Source organism: Oryctolagus cuniculus, chromosome 10 (genome assembly GCF_964237555.1).
Source record: "Oryctolagus cuniculus chromosome 10, mOryCun1.1, whole genome shotgun sequence".
NCBI classification, from domain to species: Eukaryota; Metazoa; Chordata; class Mammalia; order Lagomorpha; family Leporidae; genus Oryctolagus; species Oryctolagus cuniculus.
Window position 1 is genome coordinate 109230716 of NC_091441.1, and position 14596 is coordinate 109245311.

The 14596-nt window shown below is 61.5% G+C and overlaps 1 protein-coding gene across 5 annotated transcripts in view; it reads right to left on the reverse strand.

The window, feature by feature from the left end:
• SLC41A3 (solute carrier family 41 member 3) overlaps nt 1-14596 on the reverse strand; it is a 44464-nt gene that overhangs the window by 6683 nt on the left and 23185 nt on the right. For 4 of the 5 annotated variants that reach the window (XM_002713135.5, XM_070049998.1, XM_051852611.2 and 1 more), the window contains 7 exons: nt 14161-14268; nt 11837-11908; nt 8980-9124; nt 6861-7007; nt 4626-4770; nt 3604-3683; nt 1476-1610 (listed from right to left, as the gene is read on the reverse strand). In XM_002713135.5, coding sequence (XP_002713181.2) covers nt 1476-1610; nt 3604-3683; nt 4626-4770; nt 6861-7007; nt 8980-9124; nt 11837-11908; nt 14161-14268 — 832 coding nt within the window. Of the gene's footprint in view, nt 1-1475; nt 1611-3603; nt 3684-4625; nt 4771-6860; nt 7008-8979; nt 9125-11836; nt 11909-14160; nt 14366-14596 lie in introns of all 5 variants that reach the window. The other variant, XM_070049999.1, reaches the window with a different exon arrangement.

The following is a 14596-nucleotide window of genomic DNA, read 5'->3' on the forward strand; positions in this document are numbered from 1 at the left end:
CAAAGAACCAAATGGAAATTTCAGAAGCAAAGGAGAAAAAAAAAAGGGGGGGGGGGCAGAAGGAGCTCAAGGAATAGACTCAGATGCAGGGAGGGGAAGACAAGGGATAAAGCAAACGAGCTTGAAAAAAAAAAATCGCAGAACTTAGTGAAAAAAAAAAAAAAGGCAAAATCCCCGAGCAGAGCCTCCACTCCAGGCTGGTGGCTCTGTGCCAAGAGACCCAGCATTGGCGCCACCAGGATATCAGGGGTAAAGGAGAGAGTATTTGAAGAAACAGTGGCCCACAGTTCCCAAATTTGGAAAAAGCTCTAAAGCTATGAATTCAAGGGCCTTGGCAAAGCCCAGGTAAGAGAAATCATTAAAAAAAGAAAGCGCACATTAACTGATGTAATAATCCAGCTTCTCAAGAACACAGACAATCTCTGAATTAAGGAAGAGAGAAACACCACCGCACTCGCACGGTGACGCTGCAAATGCCAGCGGACTTCTCACCAGACGCCGGGGCCGGGAAGAGGTGGCACACTGCCCCAGGGCGAAAAACGCCTACAACCCCGAATACCTATCCATCTGAGAGGCACAGAGACAGGAGGAGACACAAAGAGAGAACTCCCGTGTGCTGGTCCACTCCCTCGCTGCCCACAACGGCCAGGGCTGGGCCAAGACCAAAACTGGGAGCCAGGAACCCAAGACAGGTGGCAGCGCCCCAGTTCCCCATGCTGGCGCAGCTGCCTCCCAGCGTCTGCATTAGCAGGAAGTTGTCGTAAGGGGCAGAGCTGGGGTTGGAACCCACCCACTCTGACAGGGACCGGGCGCCCCCAGCCGGTGTGTGAGCTGCGTGGAAAACCCGTCAGTGCTGCGCCCGCAGGGACGTCCTGGACGACAGCCGAAGGCAGTTCTTGAACCAAGAGTACACAATGGCAGGAAAGACCCAAAAACCCCTCGACGGCTCCCAGCGGCTCTCAGGACCGCAGCCGGCCCCCTCCTCTGGCTCCGAGCCCCTGTCTGAGCCCCTCATCCTGTCCCTGGCTCAGCGTCTTCCACCCTCTCCTGCTCGTGGGACCGGGTCTGGCCTCTCGGTCCTTCACGGCTGTCAGGCCCCTTCCTACCCCCAGGCCTTTGCTCATGCTGTTCGCTCTGGCCCACACATCCCTCCCCACCCCCAGCCCTGCTCGGCCTCAGAGGGGAGTGTCCAGACCCTTGCCTGCCTGTGGGCTCCAGGGTTCTCTCCGCACCCCACGCTGCTGCGTCGGGGAACACGTTACCACGTGTGACTGTGCTGGCTGGGCTCCTCGCTCAGCAGTGCCACCTGACCGGGGACACCTGCGGGCCAGCTCTGGGCCACCGAGCGCCAGAAAGGCAGAGCCCGGAGTCAGGGCGCTGGGGCCAGGAAGGTGACACGCGCTGTGGGTCAGGACGGCCCCCAGGCATCCGCGCCTCGGAACACCGGACGCCCAAGCTGGTCGCAGCAGACCCACCTGAGGTGCAGAACGTGGAGCAGGGGTTGGGCCAGAACTTCTTCATCCAGGGCGGCAGGACGCCAGGGGCGCTCCGAATGTGCAGGTAGGTGGAGATCCGGCTGGTCTGAATGGCCACCAGGTTGCCGCCGACACCTGCGGACACGGAACGAACCTCGTCTCCCCATCTTTCCACCAGCCTCCGGCTGCTGTCCCTTACTGTGAAGCCCACTTCCTCCAGGAGGCCTTCTTTGACTGACATAGCACTTGGTATCTTCTCCTCGCTTCCTGCCCGACCATGAATCTTTCTGGCACCAAGTGTGGGTGGCCCGACCTGGCGACTGGGGTACTGGGGTGGGCACTGCGTCACCTCGACAGCTGGCGTGTCCTAAGGTGAGGAGCTGTGACTGCCGAAGCAGTTTCTCGGTAGCACCTGTTGGCTGGAGGGAAGGGGGCGGTGGGATGGACAGGTGCAAGAGGAGCCTGATGGGCTACTCCGGGCGAGCGTCAGGGCCTCAAGGCCAGAGGAGCCAAGAGGAGCCAGACACAAACCAGAATACTGGGCAACACCAAGGATCTCTTCCCCTCAAGGCAGGAGGGGGAGGGAAGGGAACAGTAGCAGGGCCAGGCAGGAGGGGGAGAGTGGCAGGGACATCATGAAGAACAGGTGTTTTCTGGGCCTGCTGCCTGCAGTGCCAGCATCCCATATGGGCGCTGGTTCAAGTCCCAGCTGCTCCACTTCCCATCCAGCTCTCTGCTGTGGCCTGGGAAAGCAGTGGAAGATGGCCCAAGTCCTTGGGCCCCTGCACCCGCGTGGGAGAACTGGAAGAAGCTCATGGCTCCTGAATTCAGATCAGCACAGCTCTAGCCGTTGCGGCCATCTGGGAAGTGGACCAGTGGATGGAAGACCTCTCTCTCTCTGCCTCTCTGCAACTCTGTCTTTCAAATAAAGAAATAAATCTTTTTTTTTTTAAATAAGATAAAGAAAAGGCATTTTCTGCCACCCAATTGCTCTTTGCTTGCTGCATGGGTCCCTCTTTAGGGCCCCCAAATGACCAGGGCTGACCCCGCTTTCACAGACACTCTGGGTCCATGCGTGCAGGCCGCATGTTGGGAAGGGACAGGAGGGCGGGGCCCCGGGAAGACTGACGCAGACAGGACCCAGCAGGGCAGCAGGCCCACAGGATCACCAACCTGCTCGCCTGGCATGAGGTGCTGGTCCCCACGGGGGTACAGAGGCCAGAGCCGGCCTCAGGGGTGGCAGAGACCAGAGCTGCCAGCGCGACAGTGCCCTCTGGGCGGGGCTGCTCCAGGGAGAACCAGCCCTAGCGGGGCCAGATGTGTGCCTGTCACCTGGCGGGCAGGACCAGCTGCCAGGGCCGAGGACGGTCGCAGGTCTGTTGCGCTTGGCACATGTGAGTTTAGAAAAGCGAAGGCAGAAAACACCTTGGGCTGATCCACAGCACTAATGAACCAGGCCACACCCACGTTCCCAGCGTTGCTGAACAAGTCGGCTTGGCTGTCTGTCCCCCAAGCCTGCGTGGGCTGCGGCTGCCCAGGCAGGCGTCACCCCCTCTGGATAAGGACAGTCATCTGCAGCGTGCCCTGCTCCCCACCGCGCCTTACTGCCTGGCAGTGGGCTTGCCCACATACCCTGTCCAGATCGTTAGGCAGCTAAGGGGGCCGAGTGGAAGACAACAGGGAACGGTGTGGACTGGGGCTCACGGGAAAGCACTGTGAGTTATTGCGCCGAGAATACAAACCCATTATGGCCAAGTCTTCATTTTCCTGACAACAGAAACCCACATGTTGACGTGCAAACATCTGAGGTTTTGTTTTTGTTTCTAAACCCACAAGAGCGGTTCCAAGGGCCCCACTCAGTCTGCAGGGGCCAGGGAAGTGGGGGGGGGGGGGGCTGTGGACTTCTGGCCCCCTTTGGGACGTGTTTCTGTGGGGAGGGCCCATGCCTCTCTGCGCGTGTGCGGAGCCGTGTGTGAGCTGCCAAGGCGGCCGGAGCTGCACCCAGGGCCTCCCCCCAGCTAAGAAAGCCCAGTCCAGCCATCCATCCAGGGTCCGGCTGCCCAGCGGCCGCTCAAGTCTGCAGTTCCGGCCCCACCCAGAGACCCCAGGGCCACACCCCTGTACCTACCGCAGATGACAGGCGTGAAGATGGCCATGCCCTTGTACTGCTGCTTAGAAATGGTTTTGCTCAGGATGAGGCCTCCGACGCTGGCAAGAGAGCAGCGAGCGGACAGTCAGTGAGCGGCCCCGGGCTCGGCCCTGCCGGCCTCCTCTGCACACACACCCTGGCTTCCCCCCTCCTTGCCCCTGCACAAAGCACCCGCAGCGGCCAAGCTGGTCTCCCTGGGGTCCTCTGCCCCCTGCATGTGCTCTGCCATCTCCACCGCTACCCTGGGTCTGAGCTGGTCCAGCAGACCCATAGGACGTCACCCTCTATGGAGCTGTCATGCAAGCACTCCCGGTTCTCAGGGAGCACAGGGCAGGGGTCTAGGCCAGCATGGATGGGAAAAGCTACTGTCCCGCAGCAATAGGGCGGGACATGGGGGCTCCAGGGCTCTGATTTTTCCCCACTTGGGCTCTCCAGGGCCCCCTGGGGCTCTGGCCACTGGAAACAGGGCAGCTTCTCTGAGAACAAATAAGGGTGAGGGTTCTTGCTAAAAGAGAGCACAGAGGGGCTGGCGTTGTGGTGCAGCAGGCTAAGCCTGTGCCTGAGACACCGGTATCCAGAGTGCCACATGGAGACCCAGTGCTCCACTTCTGATCCAGCTTCCTGCCCTGCGCCTGGGAGAGCAGCAGAAGACGGCCCAGGTACTTGGGTCCCTGCACCCACGTGGCAGACCCTGAGTTCCAGGTTCCTGACTTCAGTATGGCCCAGCTGCAGCAGCTGTGGCCACTGGGGAAGTGAACTAGTGGACGGAAGCTCTCTCCCTCCCTCCTTTAACTCTGCCTTTCCAATGAGTAAACTAACCTTTTAAAAATAAGGACGTGAAGAGCTTACGCCCCAGCCAGCACCTGGGGTTAGTGCAGGAGCCCACAGCCGCGTCTTCCACCAGTCACAGCCCCAAGGCACTGAGTGCCCCCCGCCCCCGCAAGGCTCTGTGGCTCCCAGGCAGAGGCGGTGCCGGGGCTGGTGCTGCTGCTCCCACGCACCTGCTGATGGCCATGGCCAGGATGATGGGGTACCACCCGAACTTCAGGACCTGCAGGATGGGTGGGCTCTGCTTGGCGATCAGCACCCACAGCGGGGTCAGCGCCACGAAGCCCACGCACACCAGCGGCATCAGGTACTGGCTGTCTACAAGAGAGGGGGCACACGCAGCTCAGCCGGCTGAGGCTGGTGTGGCCCTGGCCTGGGGTGGGGCCGTGGTCCGGGGTGGGTGGGGTGGGGTGCAGGCTGAGAGACGCTTCTGTCCCACCACACCTTCCAGAGAGTTCTCAGCAGGGGTGGGCATTTGCTGTAGTGGCTAAGCCACAGGTCAGGATGCCCACGTCTCGCGTGGAAGCGCCTCGCTGCAGATCCCAGCCCTGGCTTCCACCCTGGGAGGCAGCGGTGCTGTCAGGGGGTTCCTGGCGTCCACGTGGGACTGAGTTCTTGGCTCCCAGCTCCTAGCTGTGACACAGCAGCTGTTGCGGGCACTTAGAGTAAACCAGCAAGTTGGAGTGTTCTATCAATTTTTTTTTTAAAGAAAAAACTTAACATCCCATTCAGCAAGTGGACAAAGCTCTTTTCTGTTCTCAATCCTGCCAATTCCCCTGCACCACTATTATAACTAACAGCATGACTAGTTACCGGGTCCACACCTGAGCAGGTCAGGAGCATGCGCGCACCCCAGGAGACCACCAGCCCTGCTCAGGCAGGCGCTGGGTGGGAATGGAGGCAAAGAGGTGGCTGTGCCTGGCACACAGCAGCGGGCGGTGAAGTCGGGGCTGCAGCCCAGGTCCCTGCAAAGCCAGAGCCGGCTACACAGCACCAGCCCCGCTCCTGGCTGAGGCCAGTCCAAGGTGACCTCCTGGGCATCTGTGTCTCTTGGAGGGGCGTGGATCACGGCCAGCCTGCCCACTTCTCATTTGCTTGCGTCATTTTCTCCAGTGGTTGGGCGGTGACCAGCGTCCATCTCGCTTGGTGACTGCACCTTGCCCCACATAGGGCCCCTCTCGCGTCCACTCCCTTCCTGCCTCGCACTGCATGTGAGTGACTGTAACCCACGTGCCAGTGGAACGAGACACCAGCTTCCTCTAGAGGGCGCTCTTACCCCGGCCCCTCCCTACCATGGGCAGGCGCAAGGGGTACACCCTTCGTCTGGTGGGGGCCCCAACACTTGGGTGCCCAGGCACGGGAAAGCGTCCACACCCTCCTTACGAGGGCAGCACCACTGGGAATACCCCTCCCTCCTCCTCCCACGGGTGCCCACGTGGAGGAAGTGGCCGTCCCACGAGGTGGGCAGCAAGCCTGGCAAGCCCCCTCCCCGAGGACCCTCAGGGGTCAGGGCCAGGTTTTCTGAGTACCCTCGGCCACTGTACAAAGTCCCGCCTCATGCCCTTCCCAGCGTGGGAAAGCGCACAGTGCCTGGCTGGGGCTCCTCGTCCCCCCCTCCCCACACCACCTCTGGCTCAGTGAGGGAGGAGTCAGCCCGCCCCGGCGGCAGCCACTCCGAGCCCACCGGATTGATTCTGGTCCCACTGGGGACGCTGCAGCGGTGACTTGGGGACTCAATCATGATGCAGCCGGCACACGGCGCGGAGGGCGAGGTCAGGAAGGATCTGGGGAGGCCCCAATTCTCATCTTTCTTGTAAATAGAATACAGTGCCCCGGCAAACTCTGGTTTTAGATTCAATCTGGCTTAAAAGTGAACTTGGGTCATCGCACTGGATTCCTGGAGATCTTTCTTTGCTGCCAATTGGGTGAGCGCCGAGACGGCCCCAGGGGGTTAAACACGGCTGTGGGCAGGCAGCACCCAGCATGGCAAGGAGAGGGCTTGGAGCCGGGCACGGGGGTGCCAGGGCCCGCACACCCCACGGCGCACACAGACTGCAGCTTTGCTGAGATCCAGGGCACTTTCTCCACAGCTGGCGCCACCTGCCCCCCATCCCCCACCCACCCTGGCCAGGGCAGCCTCAGGCCCTGGTGCTCCCTCCTCACAGATGCAAATCCTCCAGGAGCAATGAATGCCCTGCCCCATGCAGGTCGCATCCCTGGGACACCCTGGACTCGCCCGATGGCCTCGGGCTCCCGCTGACACAGGACGACTCTGGACTCCGTGGCGCCCTAGGCTCCATGCCGCGGACGCTGTGCCTCACCAAGTGCCACCGGCCGGGAGCCCCGGGCTGCCCTGAGCCTTGGTGGTGACCTGACCCAGAGCCCCTGCCCCCCGGAGCCCTCCTTACCTTTGTGTCTGTAGAAGAAGCTGCTGACCAAGGCCAGGATGGACAGCGTGATGAGGTCGCCCAGGCTGGCCGCGATGGGCGTGGCGATGTTGTCTGGGTTGACGCCGAGCTTCCGAGCGCCAATCACTATACAGACCATCAGCAGGCCTGTGGAGGGCGGCAGGGGGAGCAGGGGTCAGCCCAGCCAGCCGGCCCTGCACAGGTGCAGACCCACAGGGGTCTCGGGCGCAGGCAGCCAGGAGCTGCTCCGCGCTGGGCTCCGTCCACGCAGGCTTCGACACCGAGCCAGGCTGCCCAGGCTCCTGAATTTCTCCAGTGCACCCGAGGCCTGGGAGGGTCAGAGTCCAGTTTGTGAATGGGGCAGGTGAAGAGGTGGCCCCAGAGCAGCGACAGCCGGGACCCGCCCTTCGTTCCATAAGAAGCGGCTCTTGGTCCTGGTTGCTGCCATTTCCGGCTCTACCCAGGGTCCAGGATCCCCTCACCCATCCTCCGCCCGGCACCACCCGCCTGTCTGCGCCCTCTGTGGCCACAAGGCCGCAGGACCTCCACCTCCCTTGGGAGCGCCAGGTCTGCAAGAACCCAAATCTGCGCAGCTGAGCTGGGGACGATCCCGCAGCGACCACGGAGCCGGGGACGCCTGCAGCCACTTCTGTGTCACAAGCGAGCCACCCGCCACGTTTCTGAACGTCTTGGAGTACACGTGATGTTCACCCTGCTGACCTTAACCCCATCTCTGTGCCTCAGTTTCCCCATCTGTTAAATGGGAGCCAGGAGGGGTGTTCTCTGCAAGGTCCGACAGAGCCCTGGCCGGCCTTTTGAACCACTAGGTGGCGCTGTGAGCCGATGGCTGCCTGCTGAGCCTCCAGGAGGCCGAGCACAGCCACGCGTCCCCGCCTCTGACCACACGGGGGCGTGGCGGCCACCATCTTGTGCACATGAGCGCCATGACCTGCAGCCAGCCGCAGCACGTGGTCCAACCCCGGAAAACGCAGTCTGGACAGACACTGTGCACTCGTCTGGGCCCCCGACCCTCCATGCCGAGTTGATCGCCTGCCTGGCAGGTTGGAGAATCCTGCCAATAACCCTTTGCCGGGGTAGCAGCCAGGGAGCGGAGCACTGCACCCAGCGCCTGTCGGGCAGGGGACAAGCACTCGAAGCCAATGGGACTGCGGTCCACGGTGAAGCATGGAGATTATCTGAGAGGTGTGGTCAGGGAGAGTGACCAGTGACCCACGTGCCCAGGCAGGCCCAGAGCAGATGCCCGGCAACCACTACAGCTCCAACGCCCAGGGCCGGGGGCGGGGGGTCCCACAGCAGCCCACCTCGTGTGGGAGCCCCAGAGACAAGTCAGCCCTTCTCTCCCAGGCCCCCAGACAGCAGGGGACAGGCGCAGTGGGTGGAGGGGCTGACCTCACCGCAGGGAGGCGACACGGGAACGCCAGCAAGGGGTCCATGACGTCAGCTTCCCCAGGGCACAGGGGGACAGAGCGCCACCACGGGCAGGGGGCGTGGCGAGGTAGCGCTCCCGAGAGAGCACGCAGCAGGGGGAGGTCTGTGTCCCCTTAGTCCAGGGACCGAAAACCTCACCCCCAGAGTGACGGCGTTCGCAGGGGGCTGGGGGAGGTGAGGGGGTCCTGAGGGCAGTGCTCTCACACATGGGATCCGCGCCTTCTGAGACGAGACCCCAGGTGCGTCCTCCCCAACCCCCCACCCCCGGCACCATGAGAAAGACACAGTCACTCAACCCTCAGCCCCGCGAGGGCTCGGTGTCCGAGGTGTGGAAGCCCCGGGCTGTGGCACTTTGTCTCTCTGAAGAGGGGTATGGGAGCTCACCATGACCCTTCTCCCCACGTTGCCGGCCTGCACAGAATCCACGCACAGTGTCCAGGTCCCTGAGGACAGCCTGGCTGAACAGACACATAAACCCTGGACACTGGAGGCAGCACACTCAGCATGGAGACCAAGGTCAGGCCTTCCCAGGGGCACAGGACGGGGTAGGGAGGCATGAGTGGGCGGTGAAGACCCGGCAGGCTCTCCCCAGCCCTGCAGCAGGTGAGGCCGGAGCTCCCAACTCCACAGCTGTGCACAGGGGACCGAGGCCGGGGTCTGGGCAGCTCACCAAGGGCGAGGGCGGCGAGGAAGGCAGTGACGACGCTGCTGGCACACAGGAGCTCCATGGGGGCCAAGTCCAGCTCCTCCCGAGACACAGCGCCCAGCAGCAGGGCGGCCACGGCGGCCAGGAGCCCCACGACCGTGGCCTGCACCTGCCAGGCAAAAGTCAGCAACATGAAGGCGGCTCCCCTAGGTGGCTATGGCTGCTCCCTGCCCTCCCTGCCCCGCCTCCTCCATGGGAATCACAAATTTGGCTGTGATTGGTCCATATGCCTTCCAATCTGGTGCCTTTCCCAGAGAGACATTTGCATATGTGTACAAGCACCAGGAAGTATTTTCCAGGATAAAGATCGCTGATCCTTATGCCTGCCAGCTCCCATACTCTGTTCTTACGCAGTTTCATTCATGAAGTCATTATTAAGAGAGAGGTGCAGGCCGGCGCCACGGCTCACTAGGCTAATCCTCCGCCTAGCGGCGCTGGCACACCAGGTTCTAGTCCCAGTCGGGGCGCCGGATTCTTTCCCGGCTGCCCCTCTTCCAGGCCAGCTCTCTGCTATGGCCAGGGAGTGCAATGGAGGATGGCCCAAGTGCTTGGGCCCTGCACCCCATGGGAGACCAGGAGAAGCACCTGGCTCCTGCCATCGGATCAGCGGGGTGCGCCGGCCGCAGCGCGCCGGCCTCAGCGGCCATTGGAGGGTGAACCAACGGCAAAGGAAGACCTTTCTGTCTGTCTCTCTCTCTCACTGTCCACTCTGCCTGTCAAAAATAAATAAATAAAAAATTTTAAAAAAGAGCGAGGTGCAGGTTACAGACCAGCAGATGGGAGCCAGCTGTCCCCTCTCCCTCCCCCTCTCCCTCTCTCCCCTGTGGGTCTCTGCCTCTGTTAGATTCTGAAATTAAAAAAAAAATTAAAAACACAGAAAACTAATACATACAAATATGATACTTTGAAATACGGTACTTCATAAAGCTCACGGAGATGGTACATAAAACACACATTTATTTTTGGTGTAAAAAAACTGTGAGGCCACCTCTTTTGGTATTATCTCCGGGCGCACACATGCACAGCCACTGCAGACAAGAAACAGCTGCGGAGCCGGCACCTGGCCTCGCAGTTCAGACGCCCAGGTGCCATCTTGGAGTGCCTGGGCTCCCACCCCCGGGGGACCTGGCTGGGGCCCCAGCTCCCAGCTGTGGTTGGCCCGGCCCAGCCGCAGCCAGTGCAGGCACTTAGGGCGGGAACCAGGGGCTGAGTGTGGTCAAATAAACAAATATTTTCAAGAATAAAGAAAAGGCCAGCAGGTGGCTGAGCAGAGGAGGAACTTGGGGATGGAGCTGTAGTCACGGGGCAGAGGGGAGAGGCGGCGAGGAGAGGTGAAGGGAGGGGGCAGGGCTGGAATCAAGGACAGCACATGGCCGGCCGCTCAGGGCGAGGGGTGAGCAGTGGCTGAGGGTCGCAGGGTCCCAACCTGGTTACCTGGGAAGCCCCTAGGGCAGTCGGTGCCAGCAGACGCCATCCCCCCAACCCTCCCACCCCCACACACACACCAGCGAAACCTCTGCGGCCCATTTCACAGACACTGGGGTGATGCCCGAGACCCCTCGGCTTCTGGCTCCCAGGAGAGCAGAGCTGGGGACCACAGAGGGAGGGGAGCATGAGGAGGGTGGGCGAGGGGGTTGCCTCTGGGACAGGGAGAGGAGACACCTGGAAAGTCACACGAGGGGTTCCGGAACCCAGGTGAGAACGCCAAGTGGGTGTCCTGCTAGCCTCACAGTGGGGACACACAGCCACACAGGGGCCCCAAGGCCCTGGGATGCACCTGCCTGCTGTGCAGCTGCAGCCACCAGCCTCCTCCCCATGCCCCCGCCCCGGGCTGCAGCCTGTGTAATAAGTTCCAGGGTGAGACCTCAGCCCCTCGAGGGTCTGGCAGGAGGTTCTGAGGAATAAGCAGTATGCACGCGTCTCCCAGAGGCTGAGGAGGAAGAGGGAGGGGGCTGGGCAGGCAGGGAGGAGCCGCCAGCGCCCAGGAGGAAAGGGGAGAGCGTGGTTACAGGCCAGCGCAGGAAGGACCACCAGCGGGACAGGTACTCCGACAGCCACACAGCGCAAAGAGGAGCTGTGAGCACCGCGTGGCTGCCAGGGATGGAGGAACAAGGATGGGGGGCCTTCTAAGAGCTCCTGGAAAATGGAGTGAAGAACAAATGATGCACGGGTTCCCAGAAAACCAAAAAATAAAAAATAAAAAATAAAAAAAATATATATATATATTTCAATTCCATTTTCCAGGAATTTTGTTAAAAAAAGATGGATTTATTTATATATTTACTTGAATGGCTGAACAACAAAGAGACTGGGAGACACACACACATACACACACACCATCTCCCACGTGTTGGTTCACTCCCCTAAATGGCCACAACAGCCAAAGCTGGACCAGGCCAAAGCCAAGAGCCAAGAACTCCAATGGGGTCTCCACATGGGTGCAGGGGCCCAAGCACTTGGGACATCCTCCGCTGCCTTCCCAGGCCATCAGCAGGAAGCTGGGTCCGTAGCAGAGTAGCACGGACCCAAACTCCCACTCCCATCCTGGTTGCCTGTATCGCAATCCACGGCTTAACCTGCTGCGCCGTGAGGCGGGCCTCGGGGTTCCTGGGAGTACCACTCAATCAGCAAATCCCTGAAGATGTCACCAGGAAAGAAGGGAGAGGGGGCCGGGGGACCTTGCACGCAGTGGTGGCCCGGAGGCAGCTGGGTCCCCATGCCAGCTGGTGGCCGTGGGGTAGACAGGAGGTCACCAGTCCTGAAAGCTGGGGTACACTTGGCCTGCAGGCCCCCCCCCCCCCGCCTCCCCCAGCAGCCTCACCTGCACAAGCGCCAGGTTGCTGCTGATGAGTCTGTGTTTTTCCTGGGGGTCATCGATCTGTCCGGTGTTGGCCTAGGGGGGAGAACAAAGCAGAAAAAGGGCTCCAGCCGGGCCCAAAGCCGGGCCCTACTCCCATGCGTCCCACCCGTGAGCACACACACGGACACGCACACGCTCAGGGGCACACACACGGGGGCAGGCGCACTGCCGCTAAGTTCAAGGCCATCTCTGACTCTCAAGCTCACGTGCAGACCTCGGGGGAAGGCCTCCTGCTGGGAAGCTGGGTCTTTGGCCACGGTCACCCCCACTGCCAATTCCCTGCCGTCCCCTCCAGCTACACGGAGCTCCAAAGACCGCCACCTCTGCAGTAACATCGCTTAAGGAACGTAGCTAAATCCCTCTTCTCATGGGATAAAAAACAAAACCAAGAACAGAAACACAACTTTCTCCTGCGCCAACAGCAGCTGGCTCCGAACTCGGCACCACGGGCCACAGCAAACCTCGAGACGCCCGTAAGGAAAGACTTCAAAGAACACGCACTTCCTGGCTGCCGAGGGCCTCCCATCCTGGGCTCGAGGGACGAAGCACACACAGTGCCTCCTGCCATCCAGCTTGGGCCTTGCTTTTCTTTCTACAAGAAGGGGAGCTCTGTTTTGTCGGCTTGGGTGCATCAGCTGCTGGGGACACCTCACGTAGCTGGTGCCAGGCCTCGGGCCCCTCCTGCTGAGAGCAGGTGAGTGATCCCACCTCAGGTGGGCTGTGGGAACACATGTGGGGGCAGCGGGCTCCTTGGGCTTTCCCACCCCCCGAGTTGCACAGTGTGTGTGGTTTTAACTCTTGCTTTTATCAGCCCCAGGGGCCACATCCTGCTAACGCACACCCTGCAGGGCCGCAGCCACGGCTCAGGTATGTGGGTCTTGCCACCCACGTAGGACACTGCACTGAGGTCCTGGCTGCTGGCTGTGGCCTGGCCCAGCCTTGGCTGTAGCAGGCACGTGGGGAAGGAATGTGTATTTGGAAGCTCTGTCTGTCCGTGCCTTTCAAATCAGTAAGAGTAAAGATTTTCTTAAAAAATAGGCAGAAGGCAAGCAAGACGCATTATGCAAGAAAAATGCCACACTGAAACCTCCATGGAGAGATTCCTCCCAGCATCCCCCCTCCCACACACTGACCACAGCCACGCACACACGTGCATATGCGTGTGTGCACGTGTGCGCCTGTGTGCAGGGGTGCTCACAGCACTTCAAGGTCCCGCAGGCTCTGCACGAAGCAGCCCCACACAATACTTTTCTCTTGCTGCGGTGACAAATCCACTGGCCTAAAGGAACAGAAATCTGTGCTCTTACAGTTCTGCCAGGCAGGGGCCTGCAAGGACTCATGGGAGAAAAAAACCAGGCGTGGGCAGAATGGCCTCCCTGCAGAGCCCCGGGGAGGGGCTGTTGCCCCACCCTTCCCAGCTGCTCCTCCGCGCCAGGGTCTGGGGCTGGGCTCCCATCACCTGCCCTTCGCTCTTCCATCTACCTCCCCTGAGGGCCCTGAGGCCACACGGGGCCCACGGGGATGACCCAGGGCACGCACCCATGCCCAGGTCCTCAAGGCAATCCCACCTGCAAAGACCCCTCCTCCCTGCGCAGTCACAAGCACAGGTTCCAGGGACCACCCACCTGCACGTCTCTGGGGGCCTCTGCAGCTCTCACACCCTCCCCTCCCCCACCCCCGGTGCTGTGGATGCCAAGGGAGCAGGTGAGCAGGGTGGGGAAGCATCTCCTAGAACAGCAAGAATGGAATTCCAACCCCAGGGACAGTGCGGAGAGACGCCCAGAGTGGGCAACCCTGGGAGCTGTGCTGGTGACGAGCTCAGAGGGGGTGGCCCAAGGCCAGGACACCCCGGAAGCAGTCTGGGGAAGAGATTGTTTGGGGTGATTGACGCTGCCTAGCTCCTGTGTGAAACCCTCCCTTAGGCCTGTAGTGCTCACCGGCCCTGCTGGGTGACCGTGGGCAGGAGCTGGGCCGGGGCCCAGAGGGCTGGCGGGGAGCAGGGCAGCACACAGACTCCGGGGTGCACAGGGCATGCACTGTCAGCTGACACTCCAGAGAGAGCAGGAACTACAGGCACCTGAGCTCCCAGCCCCTGTCCTGTCCAGCTATGGGCAGGCAGGAGGAGGAGCGGGGAGGAGGCCACAGACGGCACCCCCAGGCAGGAGCTGACCCCTTGTCGCTTCCAAGAGCGCAGCCCGCCCACTGCAATCACGGCAAGTGGACGGTGATGGCAAGGCGTCATCCCCGGGCTGAGGGCGGCCGTGGCCGTGCAGGGGTCAACTTACGGCCGTGGAGAGTCGCGAGGCCAGCGTCATTTCCAGGTTCCCCTTCAGGCCCACGAGCGGCGGCACCAGCGTCAGCAGGTCCTTCACCTCCAGAAACACGGGCCAGTGCTGGGAGAGAAGCGAGGAGCAGGTGAAGCCGGGCGCGCCGAGTGTGGGCTCTCTGGAGGCGGCTTGAGAGGACCCTCGGCGAGTTCCTTCTTGCTCCCTAGGAAGTGCACATCAGTGCTGGGCAGTCTCTGGCACGGCCAGAGGCTGGGGAGGATTCAGTGCGGTTCCCAGGTCAGCACTGGTGGCCTCACGCGTGTCCTCTTTGCCTCTGACCCTTGGAAGCCAGGGAAACCAGGGGCTGGGCCACGTCCGAGGCCTGCTGGTTGGACCCCACTGCAAACTCTCCCCTGGGACTGCATGACGTGGGAATGTGCATGACGTGCCAGCT